The sequence below is a fragment of the Grus americana genome, chromosome 36, assembly GCF_028858705.1.
Source record: "Grus americana isolate bGruAme1 chromosome 36, bGruAme1.mat, whole genome shotgun sequence".
Classification (NCBI taxonomy): domain Eukaryota; kingdom Metazoa; phylum Chordata; class Aves; order Gruiformes; family Gruidae; genus Grus; species Grus americana.
The window spans coordinates 965,341-982,055 of NC_072887.1; the positions used below are offsets into that span (position 1 = coordinate 965,341).

Below are 16,715 nucleotides of genomic sequence, written 5' to 3' on the forward strand. Positions count from 1 at the left end.
CAGGCCATGGGTCCTCCCAGCGTCACCCAGGGGCTCCTGCCTCAGTTTCCCCCACAGACTTGCCTGTCTGGGGCAGATGGGGCCACCCGGGGGTGACACGGGTGCAGGACAGGGATAGGGTGGGGTCATCCCCTGCTAAAACCTTGGCGGGGCTGAGAGGACCCCAGCCTTCAGGCACATCCCCCCCCCCCCCCAGCCCCCGCCCCCCAGGCCCGCCCTGGGCCATGCTGCAGCTCTGTGCACCCAGCACCGCACGTGGCCGGGGACACAGGGCCCGCGGGGACACGGGTCTCCATCCCCACGCATCCCAGCCGCGGGGTGCAACTGGGTGGCCCACCAAGAGCTTCCCTGAGACCGGGAGCCACCGCGAGGGGAGGGGGCAGCCAGATTCTTGAGGCGAGGGTGGGACAGGGTAACCCCCCCACCACCACCCCCCCCCCCGCCATTGCCTGCCCCGCTGGCGGTGACTCTGCCCTGGGGGGGCTCGGCGCCCTTCGGGGCTCGCCGGCCCTGATCTGGGGCTCAGCGGGGCTTTGGCACCTCTTGGGTGCCGTTTCCCGGTGCCCCCCCGCGCTCCCTCCCCCTCCCACACAGGCAGGGAGCCGTTCTGGAGAAACAGCTTTTAATTGACAAAACACAAGTTGAAATGTCCCATGTCTAACCCCCCTCCCCCCCACCCCCAAACTTCAGCCCACAGGACCCCACCTTCTCCCCACCGCTTGCGTCCCAACTTAGAATAAACCCAACCCAGGCAGATCTTTTCTGGATGAACTCGGTGCGTGACTTGCATCTTTATTTCGTAGAATCATAGACCATCTCGACTTGGAAGGGACCCATAAGGATCATCAAGTCCAATGTCCTGCTCCCCGCAGGACTAGCTACAATTCAATCATATGACTACGACAGTCGCTCAGATGCTCCTTGAACTCTGACAGCCCTGGGGCCGTGACCACTTCCCTGGCAGCCTGTTCCAGTGACCGACCGCCCAACAGAACATCTGCACCATCAGGACAAGGGCTACTCGTGCAGAGATTTCTCCTCATGGCCTATGGCATAAGTCCGCAGTGCGGGCATCCCGGCCGGGCCATCGGGAGCAGACACCCACTACAACAGCCGCTTTGTTTTCCATGCCCCTCATCCTCAGCCAGAGGCTCTCCACCACACCCTTGCTGACCGTAAGGGCCGTACCGTCCAAGCTCTCCCTTCCACAGAGTGCGACCCCTCCACCTCGCCTGCCCTGCCTACCCCTCCTGAACAGCCTGCAGCCTCCGTGCCAGCACTCCAGGCGTGGCACTCGTCCCACCGAGTCCCACGAATCCCAGGGACGTGCCAGCTCTGGGAACGCAGCAAGGCCCCCCCCCCCCGAAGCCTTTCCCTCCCCAGGCTGGGGAGGCTGTTGGGGCGGGGCGGAACACGCGGAGACCCCACATTCCCTCCTGGGAGACGCCACAGAGTCCTTAGCAGCCAACAGCCAGAACGCGACATGCCGCCGCCACCGCCGCCACCACTGCGGCTCCCAGCGCGCGGCCCCCGGCACCCCCCGGCACCCCCGCTCCTGCAGACGCTTGTCCTTCCCCAAACCTTCTACCCCCGAGGTAGGCACCCACCCCGACCCCTGCAGCCCGGGGACGCTCTTGGGGGCAAGAGCGGAGGTGACCGCCGGCCATCGCTCCTGTCTCTCCTCCAGGCTCAGCCACCCTGTGCCAACTGCCCCTCCAGCAGCAGCCCTTCCCCGCAGCCTGGGCCCCCTCAGTGTGGGTGGCACCCCAGGGCCCCCAGGCACTACCACCAGCAGGTACGGCACCCCTGGCTGCTCTGCCACCCCGGCGCCCCCAGCACCCCGTCCCCCTGGCAGTTCTGGCCTGGGTGCTGCGTGCCCAGGAAATCCAGTTCCCCGAGAATTTCCCAAATACTTGGGGCCATCTCTCCCGGTTCACCTCCTGTGGGCGAGTCTCCTCCCTGGTTTGCATCCCCGGCCCCCCGGCACAGCAGCTCACCCCGCGCGGAGCGCCCCGGCCACAAGCTCCCCACGTGCCCGGCACAGAGCCGGGGGACGTCGGCCATCGGGGCCGGCTCGGTGGCTGGCCCTCGAGGGTCCTCCCAGCCCAGCACGGCTCCCTCTCACCCACACAGGTCTGCAGAGGGCTCCGTGCGGCTGCTTCTTCCACCCCCGCGTCTTCCACATCCAGTGGACGGTCGCCAGCGTGCCTGCCCCGGACAGCTCCGCGCTCAGCCATGGCACCGCTGCTCTGCCGCGTGCTGCCCTGTGGGGCCCCGGGGGCTGCACGACCCTCCCGGCCTGGGCAGCCCCTCTGACCCCCCAGGCACAGCCGCCACACCTCGCACCCTACCACCATCAGGGGAGAGCGGAGGCCCCAGCCCCCCCAGCGCTGCCCACATACAGCCCCGGCTACCGGCACATCGAGGGGCAGCCTGCCGCGATTACCACCCCTGGCACGGCCAGCCCTGCGGGGGCACACCCGGGCACCAACGTCCCCCCGGGCCGCGAAGCCCCCCCCCGCCCCTCTGCTGGCCCCCACCACCGAGCCCTTGGGGACGCGGATGGAGACTTTGCAGTCTCCGAGGAGGAGCTTCTCAGGGAGGCCCTCAGGCTCTTTGGGTGCTCCCTGGATGCCGTGGGGGCAAGCCAGGACGGTCCCGGCAGCAGCCCCATGCCTGGGGACTCCGGTGACACCGGCACAGAGGGGAGAGCGGTGGCCCCAGCCCCCCCGGTGTTGCCGACGCCCATCCCCGGCAACCAGCACATCGAGGGGCAGCCTGCCCAGACCGACGTCTGTGGCACGGCCACCCCTGTGGGGGCACACCCGGGCACCAACGTCCCCCTGGGCAGCCATGGCTCCCCCAGCCCAGCCCTGGGGGACCTGGCAGCAGACCTCCGGGTGTCGGACAGGGAGCTTCTCGAAGAGGCCCTAAGTCTCTTGGGCTGCTCCCTGGATGGGGTGGAGGCCAGCCAGGAGGATGCCGGCGGCAGCAGCCCCGCGCCTGGGGACCCTGGGGACACCGGCGCAGAGGCGAGCGCGGTGGCCCCTGCCTCCCCAGTGTTGCCGGCGTCCATCCCCGGCTACCGGCATGAGGGACAACCTGCCCGGCTCACCACCTCCGGCACGGCCACCCCTGCGGAGGCACACGGGGGCAGCAACTTCACCCCGGGCAGCGATGACCAACCCTGCCCTTCTGCTGCCCCCCACGACCAAGCCCTTGGGGACCCGGCAGGCGACCTCACCGTGTCCGAGGAGGTGCCTCTCGAAGAGGCCCTGAGGCTCTTCGGCTGCTCCCCGGACACGGTGGGGGTCAGCCAGGACAGCCCCAGCAGCGGCCCCGTGCCTGGGGAGCTTGGTGGCACCGGCGCAGCCATCCCCCCCTGCGACTTTGCCTGGCTCTCGCTGCCCGAGGAGCTGCTCACCCCCGACTACAGCGTCCCCGAGATCACCGACGCCATCCTGAGCCTCGAGGAATTCTACGGCATCGGGATGGAGCCCCGGGAGCCGTGGGGGGCTGCGGGGATGGCCCTGCCACCGTCCCAGGCTGCCGCCTGCGAGAAGCGGGGCAAGAAGCGGGGGCAGAGCGCCTTGCCAAAGCCGGCCAGCAAGCGCAGGGCTCTGGCAGGCAGCACGCGGGTGGCAGGGGGGGAAGTAGAGCCCGAGCAGGGATGAGGTGGAGGTGGGGGGAGTGGGGGATGGGGGAGGAGGGGTGGTGCGTTTGGGGGTGGGGGGGAGGGGGGTTAGACATGGGACATTTCAACTTGTGTTTTGTCAATTAAAAGCTGTTTCTCCAGAACGGCTCCCTGCCTGTGTGGGAGGGGGAGGGAGCGCGGGGAGGCACCGGGAAACGGCACCCCAGAGGTGCCAAAGCCCCGCTGAGCCCCAGATCAGGGCCGGCGAGCCCCGAAGGGCGCCGAGCCCCCCCAGGGCCGAGTCACCGCCAGCGGGGCAGGCAAGGGCGGGGGGGGACTCTCCCCCATCCCCTTCCCCGGGGGGAGCAGCCCTTTGGCGGGGGAGCCAGGACAGACGGCTCCCTGCAGGACTCACGGACACGGCCCCACGCAGAAAGCAGCACGGAGCCCCTGGGCCAAGGACAGACCTGGGGGGCGGGGGGGGGGGACTCGTCTCCCCGCTCATCTCCCCGCCTCCCCGGCTCCTCCTGTCCCGCTGTGCCCCAGCACAAAGCCCCCAGCAGCCCCCAGCCCAGCAGGTGACCACCAGGCAGTCCTGCGAGTCACCGTCAGCTGGGGGATCTGCGGGAGACGGTCCTTTCCGACGGTGCAAAGAGCATCAGGGTCCTGAGCACCCGCAGCACCTCTTTCTCCGCGTAGGAGAAGGCAAGGAGCCGGCGGCACAGTTCTGCGGCACAAAGCCCTTCTGCTGCAGAGGCAGGCTTGGTGCCGCGGCCGCTTCCCTGGAGAGCCTGTTCCCGTCACCCGCCACCCTCTCGGCGAAGAACCTTTTCCTCGTGCCCACTCTGAACTTCCCCCGACGCAGCTTCGTTCCATTTCCTCCTGTTCTTTGGAGGCTTCTGCAGCAATCGAGTTCCTTCTTCCACGCCGGACAAGCAGGCGAGAGGCCTGTTTATCCTACAGACGAGATGGTTCGAGGGGACCTTATCAATGTCCAGAAGTGCCTGAAGGGAGGGTGCAAAGAAGACGGAGCCAGGCTCTGCTCAGATCAGGGCCCAGTGACAGGGCCAGAGGCCGTGGGCACAAACTGTAAGACAGCATGTTCCCTCTGAACATGAGGAAACTCTGCTCAGTCTTAGAGTGGCTGAGCCTCGCACAGGTTGCCCACAGAGGTTGTGGTGCCTCCCTCCTTGGAGGTACGCAGAAGCTGGCTGCACATGGTCCTGCTCAACCGGTTCTACGTGGCCCTGCTTGAGCAAGGGGCTTGGACCAGATGGCCTCCGGAGGCCCCTTCCAACCTCGACTATACCATGACTCAGTGACTGCCCAGAGCAGGGCAGGGAATCTGACTTCAGGAGGTGCCTTCACCTCCAATTCTTTGCCTTTCTCTGCAGACGTACTCCTGTGGGCCCAGTCAGCCCAAGGACGCTGTTTCTGAGGAGTCTATGAGCAATTCCAAAAGAAGGGACCAAGTAACCGGCTCCCAAGCTGCCATGGTGTTTGAGCACATGCTGGGATGTGTCTTCCCGACACATCAAAGGAAAACAAGTGGGATCCCTGGGCACAGCACAGAACCGGAAACCTGCCCTGCAGATCACTGACTCTTCCGTCTACAATGGTCTTCCCGTCAGCGTGGCTACACCTGCGTAACGTCACCTGCCTTCCTCCTGTCCAGCTGCACATGGAACCACAGAACCGTGGGGTAGCTGAGGTTGGGAGGGACCTCTGGAGGTCATGTGGTCCGAGCCCTCTGCTCGAGCAGGGCCACCTAGAGCTGCTTGCCCAGGGCTTTTGAACACCTGCAAGGATGGAGACGCCACAATCTCTCTGGGTCACCTGTTCCAGCAAGACCACTGGAAATGCATGCGGTGGAAACCTGTGGCTTTCCTTGCAACCAGCTCCTGAGCATTTTTGCTTGACTTCCTGTTCATTGGAGGAGAAAAGAGCCTCAGATGAGAGCAGGAGCGGCACGTGTTGCAGATTGGTGTAATGATGGTGTCGGGTGTAGAAGAACAGCTCTCTCCATAGGGAGTCTTGAAAGAGCCCTTCAGACGTCCTCGTCCAACTTCTTCTGTGGGCTCTTCCTGTCAGTCTTGCAAATGCCTCCATCCTTCTCCACACTGGAGAGATGCAACCACATGGTTTCGAGGTCTTCATTCCTGTCCTCCTCGAAGACAGGAGTGGTGTTTGCTCTCTTCCCGTCCTCGGCGAGCTCTCCCAGTCCCCGTGACCACGCAAAGCTAATCTAGATGCAGCTCCCTCAGCACTGCTGGCTCCTCCTGTTGGGTCCCCACGCGTCATGCATTCACCCGGAGGCATCTCGGAGAGGCGCCCACGCCTGCTCGCTCCCCAGCACATCCTCGGCCCTGCACCCTGCGTGCTCGGCGCTGCACCTCGTGTTTTGAGCCCAGCACCACGCTTGCTTGCTCGGTGCTGCACCCTGTGTTGTTTTGTGCCGTCCCCACGAGCTGGGGCTGCACCCACCAGCCCTTGCGCGCCCGGTGCTGCACCCCGCAGGCTCGGTGCTGCTCCCCACGTGCGCGGCCCGGCACCCGCTTTTGCTCACTGCTGCACCCCATGTGCTCACTGTAATAAGTAATTGGAGGTAATTTGGTGATCAAAATGGGTTAGAGGAGAAAAGCAATCTTTCTGCACCAGAGAACATCCTGTTTGGCGAGGCTTGATCACAAGGTTGCAAAGTGCAGTGCTGTGTTACTATGACAATTTGTATCTCTCTAACAAACTACCCAGACTTGAAGGAGCCACGCTAAGGGAAGAAGCAGAAAGGCACGAAATCAACCTATAAAGGGGGCTGCTTGGCTTGTTTGAATTCGCGAGCCCTCGGTGGAGCTGCGACTCCCCGGCCGCCCAGCGCTGCTTTTGCTTTCCTACCTTAATAAATAGAAATTGAATTTACTTTGGACTCTATTTGTCTCAATTCAACTATAACACTCACTGCTGCACCCCCTTATGCTCCGTGCTGCACCTCTCCGTGCTTGGCCCCACACCCCACATCTTCTGCGCTGCACCTGCATGCTCAGACCTGCAGCCCACGTGCTCGGAGCTGCAGCCCATGTGCTCGGTGCTGCACCCCTGGGCTGCCTCCACCCCTGCAGGGGTGCAGGCTCTTGCTACTGGGGGGCAGCCCTGCTGCAGGAGCACCCACACACCTGGGTCCCTTCCCAGCTTTGGGGGTGCAGGGGGCTGGGACCTGCGGGCCCAGGCCATGGGTCCTCCCAGCGTCACCCAGGGGCTCCTGCCTCAGTTTCCCCCACAGACTTGCCTGTCTGGGGCAGATGGGGCCACCCGGGGGTGACACGGGTGCAGGACAGGGATAGGGTGGGGTCATCCCCTGCTAAAACCTTGGCGGGGCTGAGAGGACCCCAGCCTTCAGGCACATCCCCCCCCCCCCCCAGCCCCCGCCCCCCAGGCCCGCCCTGGGCCATGCTGCAGCTCTGTGCACCCAGCACCGCACGTGGCCGGGGACACAGGGCCCGCGGGGACACGGGTCTCCATCCCCACGCATCCCAGCCGCGGGGTGCAACTGGGTGGCCCACCAAGAGCTTCCCTGAGACCGGGAGCCACCGCGAGGGGAGGGGGCAGCCAGATTCTTGAGGCGAGGGTGGGACAGGGTAAACCCCCCCCCCACCCCCCCCCGCCATTGCCTGCCCCGCTGGCGGTGACTCTGCCCTGGGGGGGCTCGGCGCCCTTCGGGGCTCGCCGGCCCTGATCTGGGGCTCAGCGGGGCTTTGGCACCTCTTGGGTGCCGTTTCCCGGTGCCCCCCCGCGCTCCCTCCCCCTCCCACACAGGCAGGGAGCCGTTCTGGAGAAACAGCTTTTAATTGACAAAACACAAGTTGAAATGTCCCATGTCTAACCCCCCTCCCCCCCACCCCCAAACTTCAGCCCACAGGACCCCACCTTCTCCCCACCGCTTGCGTCCCAACTTAGAATAAACCCAACCCAGGCAGATCTTTTCTGGATGAACTCGGTGCGTGACTTGCATCTTTATTTCGTAGAATCATAGACCATCTCGACTTGGAAGGGACCCATAAGGATCATCAAGTCCAATGTCCTGCTCCCCGCAGGACTAGCTACAATTCAATCATATGACTACGACAGTCGCTCAGATGCTCCTTGAACTCTGACAGCCCTGGGGCCGTGACCACTTCCCTGGCAGCCTGTTCCAGTGACCGACCGCCCAACAGAACATCTGCACCATCAGGACAAGGGCTACTCGTGCAGAGATTTCTCCTCATGGCCTATGGCATAAGTCCGCAGTGCGGGCATCCCGGCCGGGCCATCGGGAGCAGACACCCACTACAACAGCCGCTTTGTTTTCCATGCCCCTCATCCTCAGCCAGAGGCTCTCCACCACACCCTTGCTGACCGTAAGGGCCGTACCGTCCAAGCTCTCCCTTCCACAGAGTGCGACCCCTCCACCTCGCCTGCCCTGCCTACCCCTCCTGAACAGCCTGCAGCCTCCGTGCCAGCACTCCAGGCGTGGCACTCGTCCCACCGAGTCCCACGAATCCCAGGGACGTGCCAGCTCTGGGAACGCAGCAAGGCCCCCCCCCCCCGAAGCCTTTCCCTCCCCAGGCTGGGGAGGCTGTTGGGGCGGGGCGGAACACGCGGAGACCCCACATTCCCTCCTGGGAGACGCCACAGAGTCCTTAGCAGCCAACAGCCAGAACGCGACATGCCGCCGCCACCGCCGCCACCACTGCGGCTCCCAGCGCGCGGCCCCCGGCACCCCCCGGCACCCCCGCTCCTGCAGACGCTTGTCCTTCCCCAAACCTTCTACCCCCGAGGTAGGCACCCACCCCGACCCCTGCAGCCCGGGGACGCTCTTGGGGGCAAGAGCGGAGGTGACCGCCGGCCATCGCTCCTGTCTCTCCTCCAGGCTCAGCCACCCTGTGCCAACTGCCCCTCCAGCAGCAGCCCTTCCCCGCAGCCTGGGCCCCCTCAGTGTGGGTGGCACCCCAGGGCCCCCAGGCACTACCACCAGCAGGTACGGCACCCCTGGCTGCTCTGCCACCCCGGCGCCCCCAGCACCCCGTCCCCCTGGCAGTTCTGGCCTGGGTGCTGCGTGCCCAGGAAATCCAGTTCCCCGAGAATTTCCCAAATACTTGGGGCCATCTCTCCCGGTTCACCTCCTGTGGGCGAGTCTCCTCCCTGGTTTGCATCCCCGGCCCCCCGGCACAGCAGCTCACCCCGCGCGGAGCGCCCCGGCCACAAGCTCCCCACGTGCCCGGCACAGAGCCGGGGGACGTCGGCCATCGGGGCCGGCTCGGTGGCTGGCCCTCGAGGGTCCTCCCAGCCCAGCACGGCTCCCTCTCACCCACACAGGTCTGCAGAGGGCTCCGTGCGGCTGCTTCTTCCACCCCCGCGTCTTCCACATCCAGTGGACGGTCGCCAGCGTGCCTGCCCCGGACAGCTCCGCGCTCAGCCATGGCACCGCTGCTCTGCCGCGTGCTGCCCTGTGGGGCCCCGGGGGCTGCACGACCCTCCCGGCCTGGGCAGCCCCTCTGACCCCCCAGGCACAGCCGCCACACCTCGCACCCTACCACCATCAGGGGAGAGCGGAGGCCCCAGCCCCCCCAGCGCTGCCCACATACAGCCCCGGCTACCGGCACATCGAGGGGCAGCCTGCCGCGATTACCACCCCTGGCACGGCCAGCCCTGCGGGGGCACACCCGGGCACCAACGTCCCCCCGGGCCGCGAAGCCCCCCCCAGCCCCTCTGCTGGCCCCCACCACCGAGCCCTTGGGGACGCGGATGGAGACTTTGCAGTCTCCGAGGAGGAGCTTCTCAGGGAGGCCCTCAGGCTCTTTGGGTGCTCCCTGGATGCCGTGGGGGCAAGCCAGGACGGTCCCGGCAGCAGCCCCATGCCTGGGGACTCCGGTGACACCGGCACAGAGGGGAGAGCGGTGGCCCCAGCCCCCCCGGTGTTGCCGACGCCCATCCCCGGCAACCAGCACATCGAGGGGCAGCCTGCCCAGACCGACGTCTGTGGCACGGCCACCCCTGTGGGGGCACACCCGGGCACCAACGTCCCCCTGGGCAGCCATGGCTCCCCCAGCCCAGCCCTGGGGGACCTGGCAGCAGACCTCCGGGTGTCGGACAGGGAGCTTCTCGAAGAGGCCCTAAGTCTCTTGGGCTGCTCCCTGGATGGGGTGGAGGCCAGCCAGGAGGATGCCGGCGGCAGCAGCCCCGCGCCTGGGGACCCTGGGGACACCGGCGCAGAGGCGAGCGCGGTGGCCCCTGCCTCCCCAGTGTTGCCGGCGTCCATCCCCGGCTACCGGCATGAGGGACAACCTGCCCGGCTCACCACCTCCGGCACGGCCACCCCTGCGGAGGCACACGGGGGCAGCAACTTCACCCCGGGCAGCGATGACCAACCCTGCCCTTCTGCTGCCCCCCACGACCAAGCCCTTGGGGACCCGGCAGGCGACCTCACCGTGTCCGAGGAGGTGCCTCTCGAAGAGGCCCTGAGGCTCTTCGGCTGCTCCCCGGACACGGTGGGGGTCAGCCAGGACAGCCCCAGCAGCGGCCCCGTGCCTGGGGAGCTTGGTGGCACCGGCGCAGCCATCCCCCCCTGCGACTTTGCCTGGCTCTCGCTGCCCGAGGAGCTGCTCACCCCCGACTACAGCGTCCCCGAGATCACCGACGCCATCCTGAGCCTCGAGGAATTCTACGGCATCGGGATGGAGCCCCGGGAGCCGTGGGGGGCTGCGGGGATGGCCCTGCCACCGTCCCAGGCTGCCGCCTGCGAGAAGCGGGGCAAGAAGCGGGGGCAGAGCGCCTTGCCAAAGCCGGCCAGCAAGCGCAGGGCTCTGGCAGGCAGCACGCGGGTGGCAGGGGGGGAAGTAGAGCCCGAGCAGGGATGAGGTGGAGGTGGGGGGAGTGGGGGATGGGGGAGGAGGGGTGGTGCGTTTGGGGGTGGGGGGGAGGGGGGTTAGACATGGGACATTTCAACTTGTGTTTTGTCAATTAAAAGCTGTTTCTCCAGAACGGCTCCCTGCCTGTGTGGGAGGGGGAGGGAGCGCGGGGAGGCACCGGGAAACGGCACCCCAGAGGTGCCAAAGCCCCGCTGAGCCCCAGATCAGGGCCGGCGAGCCCCGAAGGGCGCCGAGCCCCCCCAGGGCCGAGTCACCGCCAGCGGGGCAGGCAAGGGCGGGGGGGGACTCTCCCCCATCCCCTTCCCCGGGGGGAGCAGCCCTTTGGCGGGGGAGCCAGGACAGACGGCTCCCTGCAGGACTCACGGACACGGCCCCACGCAGAAAGCAGCACGGAGCCCCTGGGCCAAGGACAGACCTGGGGGGCGGGGGGGGGGGACTCGTCTCCCCGCTCATCTCCCCGCCTCCCCGGCTCCTCCTGTCCCGCTGTGCCCCAGCACAAAGCCCCCAGCAGCCCCCAGCCCAGCAGGTGACCACCAGGCAGTCCTGCGAGTCACCGTCAGCTGGGGGATCTGCGGGAGACGGTCCTTTCCGACGGTGCAAAGAGCATCAGGGTCCTGAGCACCCGCAGCACCTCTTTCTCCGCGTAGGAGAAGGCAAGGAGCCGGCGGCACAGTTCTGCGGCACAAAGCCCTTCTGCTGCAGAGGCAGGCTTGGTGCCGCGGCCGCTTCCCTGGAGAGCCTGTTCCCGTCACCCGCCACCCTCTCGGCGAAGAACCTTTTCCTCGTGCCCACTCTGAACTTCCCCCGACGCAGCTTCGTTCCATTTCCTCCTGTTCTTTGGAGGCTTCTGCAGCAATCGAGTTCCTTCTTCCACGCCGGACAAGCAGGCGAGAGGCCTGTTTATCCTACAGACGAGATGGTTCGAGGGGACCTTATCAATGTCCAGAAGTGCCTGAAGGGAGGGTGCAAAGAAGACGGAGCCAGGCTCTGCTCAGATCAGGGCCCAGTGACAGGGCCAGAGGCCGTGGGCACAAACTGTAAGACAGCATGTTCCCTCTGAACATGAGGAAACTCTGCTCAGTCTTAGAGTGGCTGAGCCTCGCACAGGTTGCCCACAGAGGTTGTGGTGCCTCCCTCCTTGGAGGTACGCAGAAGCTGGCTGCACATGGTCCTGCTCAACCGGTTCTACGTGGCCCTGCTTGAGCAAGGGGCTTGGACCAGATGGCCTCCGGAGGCCCCTTCCAACCTCGACTATACCATGACTCAGTGACTGCCCAGAGCAGGGCAGGGAATCTGACTTCAGGAGGTGCCTTCACCTCCAATTCTTTGCCTTTCTCTGCAGACGTACTCCTGTGGGCCCAGTCAGCCCAAGGACGCTGTTTCTGAGGAGTCTATGAGCAATTCCAAAAGAAGGGACCAAGTAACCGGCTCCCAAGCTGCCATGGTGTTTGAGCACATGCTGGGATGTGTCTTCCCGACACATCAAAGGAAAACAAGTGGGATCCCTGGGCACAGCACAGAACCGGAAACCTGCCCTGCAGATCACTGACTCTTCCGTCTACAATGGTCTTCCCGTCAGCGTGGCTACACCTGCGTAACGTCACCTGCCTTCCTCCTGTCCAGCTGCACATGGAACCACAGAACCGTGGGGTAGCTGAGGTTGGGAGGGACCTCTGGAGGTCATGTGGTCCGAGCCCTCTGCTCGAGCAGGGCCACCTAGAGCTGCTTGCCCAGGGCTTTTGAACACCTGCAAGGATGGAGACGCCACAATCTCTCTGGGTCACCTGTTCCAGCAAGACCACTGGAAATGCATGCGGTGGAAACCTGTGGCTTTCCTTGCAACCAGCTCCTGAGCATTTTTGCTTGACTTCCTGTTCATTGGAGGAGAAAAGAGCCTCAGATGAGAGCAGGAGCGGCACGTGTTGCAGATTGGTGTAATGATGGTGTCGGGTGTAGAAGAACAGCTCTCTCCATAGGGAGTCTTGAAAGAGCCCTTCAGACGTCCTCGTCCAACTTCTTCTGTGGGCTCTTCCTGTCAGTCTTGCAAATGCCTCCATCCTTCTCCACACTGGAGAGATGCAACCACATGGTTTCGAGGTCTTCATTCCTGTCCTCCTCGAAGACAGGAGTGGTGTTTGCTCTCTTCCCGTCCTCGGCGAGCTCTCCCAGTCCCCGTGACCACGCAAAGCTAATCTAGATGCAGCTCCCTCAGCACTGCTGGCTCCTCCTGTTGGGTCCCCACGCGTCATGCATTCACCCGGAGGCATCTCGGAGAGGCGCCCACGCCTGCTCGCTCCCCAGCACATCCTCGGCCCTGCACCCTGCGTGCTCGGCGCTGCACCTCGTGTTTTGAGCCCAGCACCACGCTTGCTTGCTCGGTGCTGCACCCTGTGTTGTTTTGTGCCGTCCCCACGAGCTGGGGCTGCACCCACCAGCCCTTGCGCGCCCGGTGCTGCACCCCGCAGGCTCGGTGCTGCTCCCCACGTGCGCGGCCCGGCACCCGCTTTTGCTCACTGCTGCACCCCATGTGCTCACTGTAATAAGTAATTGGAGGTAATTTGGTGATCAAAATGGGTTAGAGGAGAAAAGCAATCTTTCTGCACCAGAGAACATCCTGTTTGGCGAGGCTTGATCACAAGGTTGCAAAGTGCAGTGCTGTGTTACTATGACAATTTGTATCTCTCTAACAAACTACCCAGACTTGAAGGAGCCACGCTAAGGGAAGAAGCAGAAAGGCACGAAATCAACCTATAAAGGGGGCTGCTTGGCTTGTTTGAATTCGCGAGCCCTCGGTGGAGCTGCGACTCCCCGGCCGCCCAGCGCTGCTTTTGCTTTCCTACCTTAATAAATAGAAATTGAATTTACTTTGGACTCTATTTGTCTCAATTCAACTATAACACTCACTGCTGCACCCCCTTATGCTCCGTGCTGCACCTCTCCGTGCTTGGCCCCACACCCCACATCTTCTGCGCTGCACCTGCATGCTCAGACCTGCAGCCCACGTGCTCGGAGCTGCAGCCCATGTGCTCGGTGCTGCACCCCTGGGCTGCCTCCACCCCTGCAGGGGTGCAGGCTCTTGCTACTGGGGGGCAGCCCTGCTGCAGGAGCACCCACACACCTGGGTCCCTTCCCAGCTTTGGGGGTGCAGGGGGCTGGGACCTGCGGGCCCAGGCCATGGGTCCTCCCAGCGTCACCCAGGGGCTCCTGCCTCAGTTTCCCCCACAGACTTGCCTGTCTGGGGCAGATGGGGCCACCCGGGGGTGACACGGGTGCAGGACAGGGATAGGGTGGGGTCATCCCCTGCTAAAACCTTGGCGGGGCTGAGAGGACCCCAGCCTTCAGGCACATCCCCCCCCCCCCCCAGCCCCCGCCCCCCAGGCCCGCCCTGGGCCATGCTGCAGCTCTGTGCACCCAGCACCGCACGTGGCCGGGGACACAGGGCCCGCGGGGACACGGGTCTCCATCCCCACGCATCCCAGCCGCGGGGTGCAACTGGGTGGCCCACCAAGAGCTTCCCTGAGACCGGGAGCCACCGCGAGGGGAGGGGGCAGCCAGATTCTTGAGGCGAGGGTGGGACAGGGTAAACCCCCCACCACCACCCCCCCCGCCATTGCCTGCCCCGCTGGCGGTGACTCTGCCCTGGGGGGGCTTGGCGCCCTTCGGGGCTCGCCGGCCCTGATCTGGGGCTCAGCGGGGCTTTGGCACCTCTTGGGTGCCGTTTCCCGGTGCCCCCCCGCGCTCCCTCCCCCTCCCACACAGGCAGGGAGCCGTTCTGGAGAAACAGCTTTTAATTGACAAAACACAAGTTGAAATGTCCCATGTCTAACCCCCCTCCCCCCCACCCCCAAACTTCAGCCCACAGGACCCCACCTTCTCCCCACCGCTTGCGTCCCAACTTAGAATAAACCCAACCCAGGCAGATCTTTTCTGGATGAACTCGGTGCGTGACTTGCATCTTTATTTCGTAGAATCATAGACCATCTCGACTTGGAAGGGACCCATAAGGATCATCAAGTCCAATGTCCTGCTCCCCGCAGGACTAGCTACAATTCAATCATATGACTACGACAGTCGCTCAGATGCTCCTTGAACTCTGACAGCCCTGGGGCCGTGACCACTTCCCTGGCAGCCTGTTCCAGTGACCGACCGCCCAACAGAACATCTGCACCATCAGGACAAGGGCTACTCGTGCAGAGATTTCTCCTCATGGCCTATGGCATAAGTCCGCAGTGCGGGCATCCCGGCCGGGCCATCGGGAGCAGACACCCACTACAACAGCCGCTTTGTTTTCCATGCCCCTCATCCTCAGCCAGAGGCTCTCCACCACACCCTTGCTGACCGTAAGGGCCGTACCGTCCAAGCTCTCCCTTCCACAGAGTGCGACCCCTCCACCTCGCCTGCCCTGCCTACCCCTCCTGAACAGCCTGCAGCCTCCGTGCCAGCACTCCAGGCGTGGCACTCGTCCCACCGAGTCCCACGAATCCCAGGGACGTGCCAGCTCTGGGAACGCAGCAAGGCCCCCCCCCCCCGAAGCCTTTCCCTCCCCAGGCTGGGGAGGCTGTTGGGGCGGGGCGGAACACGCGGAGACCCCACATTCCCTCCTGGGAGACGCCACAGAGTCCTTAGCAGCCAACAGCCAGAACGCGACATGCCGCCGCCACCGCCGCCACCACTGCGGCTCCCAGCGCGCGGCCCCCGGCACCCCCCGGCACCCCCGCTCCTGCAGACGCTTGTCCTTCCCCAAACCTTCTACCCCCGAGGTAGGCACCCACCCCGACCCCTGCAGCCCGGGGACGCTCTTGGGGGCAAGAGCGGAGGTGACCGCCGGCCATCGCTCCTGTCTCTCCTCCAGGCTCAGCCACCCTGTGCCAACTGCCCCTCCAGCAGCAGCCCTTCCCCGCAGCCTGGGCCCCCTCAGTGTGGGTGGCACCCCAGGGCCCCCAGGCACTACCACCAGCAGGTACGGCACCCCTGGCTGCTCTGCCACCCCGGCGCCCCCAGCACCCCGTCCCCCTGGCAGTTCTGGCCTGGGTGCTGCGTGCCCAGGAAATCCAGTTCCCCGAGAATTTCCCAAATACTTGGGGCCATCTCTCCCGGTTCACCTCCTGTGGGCGAGTCTCCTCCCTGGTTTGCATCCCCGGCCCCCCGGCACAGCAGCTCACCCCGCGCGGAGCGCCCCGGCCACAAGCTCCCCACGTGCCCGGCACAGAGCCGGGGGACGTCGGCCATCGGGGCCGGCTCGGTGGCTGGCCCTCGAGGGTCCTCCCAGCCCAGCACGGCTCCCTCTCACCCACACAGGTCTGCAGAGGGCTCCGTGCGGCTGCTTCTTCCACCCCCGCGTCTTCCACATCCAGTGGACGGTCGCCAGCGTGCCTGCCCCGGACAGCTCCGCGCTCAGCCATGGCACCGCTGCTCTGCCGCGTGCTGCCCTGTGGGGCCCCGGGGGCTGCACGACCCTCCCGGCCTGGGCAGCCCCTCTGACCCCCCAGGCACAGCCGCCACACCTCGCACCCTACCACCATCAGGGGAGAGCGGAGGCCCCAGCCCCCCCAGCGCTGCCCACATACAGCCCCGGCTACCGGCACATCGAGGGGCAGCCTGCCGCGATTACCACCCCTGGCACGGCCAGCCCTGCGGGGGCACACCCGGGCACCAACGTCCCCCCGGGCCGCGAAGCCCCCCCCAGCCCCTCTGCTGGCCCCCACCACCGAGCCCTTGGGGACGCGGATGGAGACTTTGCAGTCTCCGAGGAGGAGCTTCTCAGGGAGGCCCTCAGGCTCTTTGGGTGCTCCCTGGATGCCGTGGGGGCAAGCCAGGACGGTCCCGGCAGCAGCCCCATGCCTGGGGACTCCGGTGACACCGGCACAGAGGGGAGAGCGGTGGCCCCAGCCCCCCCGGTGTTGCCGACGCCCATCCCCGGCAACCAGCACATCGAGGGGCAGCCTGCCCAGACCGACGTCTGTGGCACGGCCACCCCTGTGGGGGCACACCCGGGCACCAACGTCCCCCTGGGCAGCCATGGCTCCCCCAGCCCAGCCCTGGGGGACCTGGCAGCAGACCTCCGGGTGTCGGACAGGGAGCTTCTCGAAGAGGCCCTAAGTCTCTTGGGCTGCTCCCTGGATGGGGTGGAGGCCAGCCAGGAGGATGCCGGCGGCAGCAGCCCCGCGCCTGGGGACCCT

General features: G+C 65.6%; 2 protein-coding genes across 2 annotated transcripts; both read left to right on the forward strand.

Moving 5' to 3' along the window:
• Positions 1-3,014: 3,014 nt before the first annotated feature.
• Positions 3,015-3,620, forward strand: LOC129198808 (proline-rich protein 22-like; the record flags this gene model as incomplete). The annotated part of the gene is made up of 1 exon (XM_054808412.1): positions 3,015-3,620. A coding segment is annotated over one exon (606 nt), but the record flags the coding sequence as incomplete, so codon positions are not given.
• A 6,244-nt stretch (positions 3,621-9,864) lies between these two features.
• LOC129198809 (proline-rich protein 22-like) lies at positions 9,865-10,470 on the forward strand (the record flags this gene model as incomplete). Its single annotated transcript, XM_054808413.1, has 1 exon — positions 9,865-10,470. A coding segment is annotated over one exon (606 nt), but the record flags the coding sequence as incomplete, so codon positions are not given.
• Positions 10,471-16,715: the final 6,245 nt, after the last annotated feature.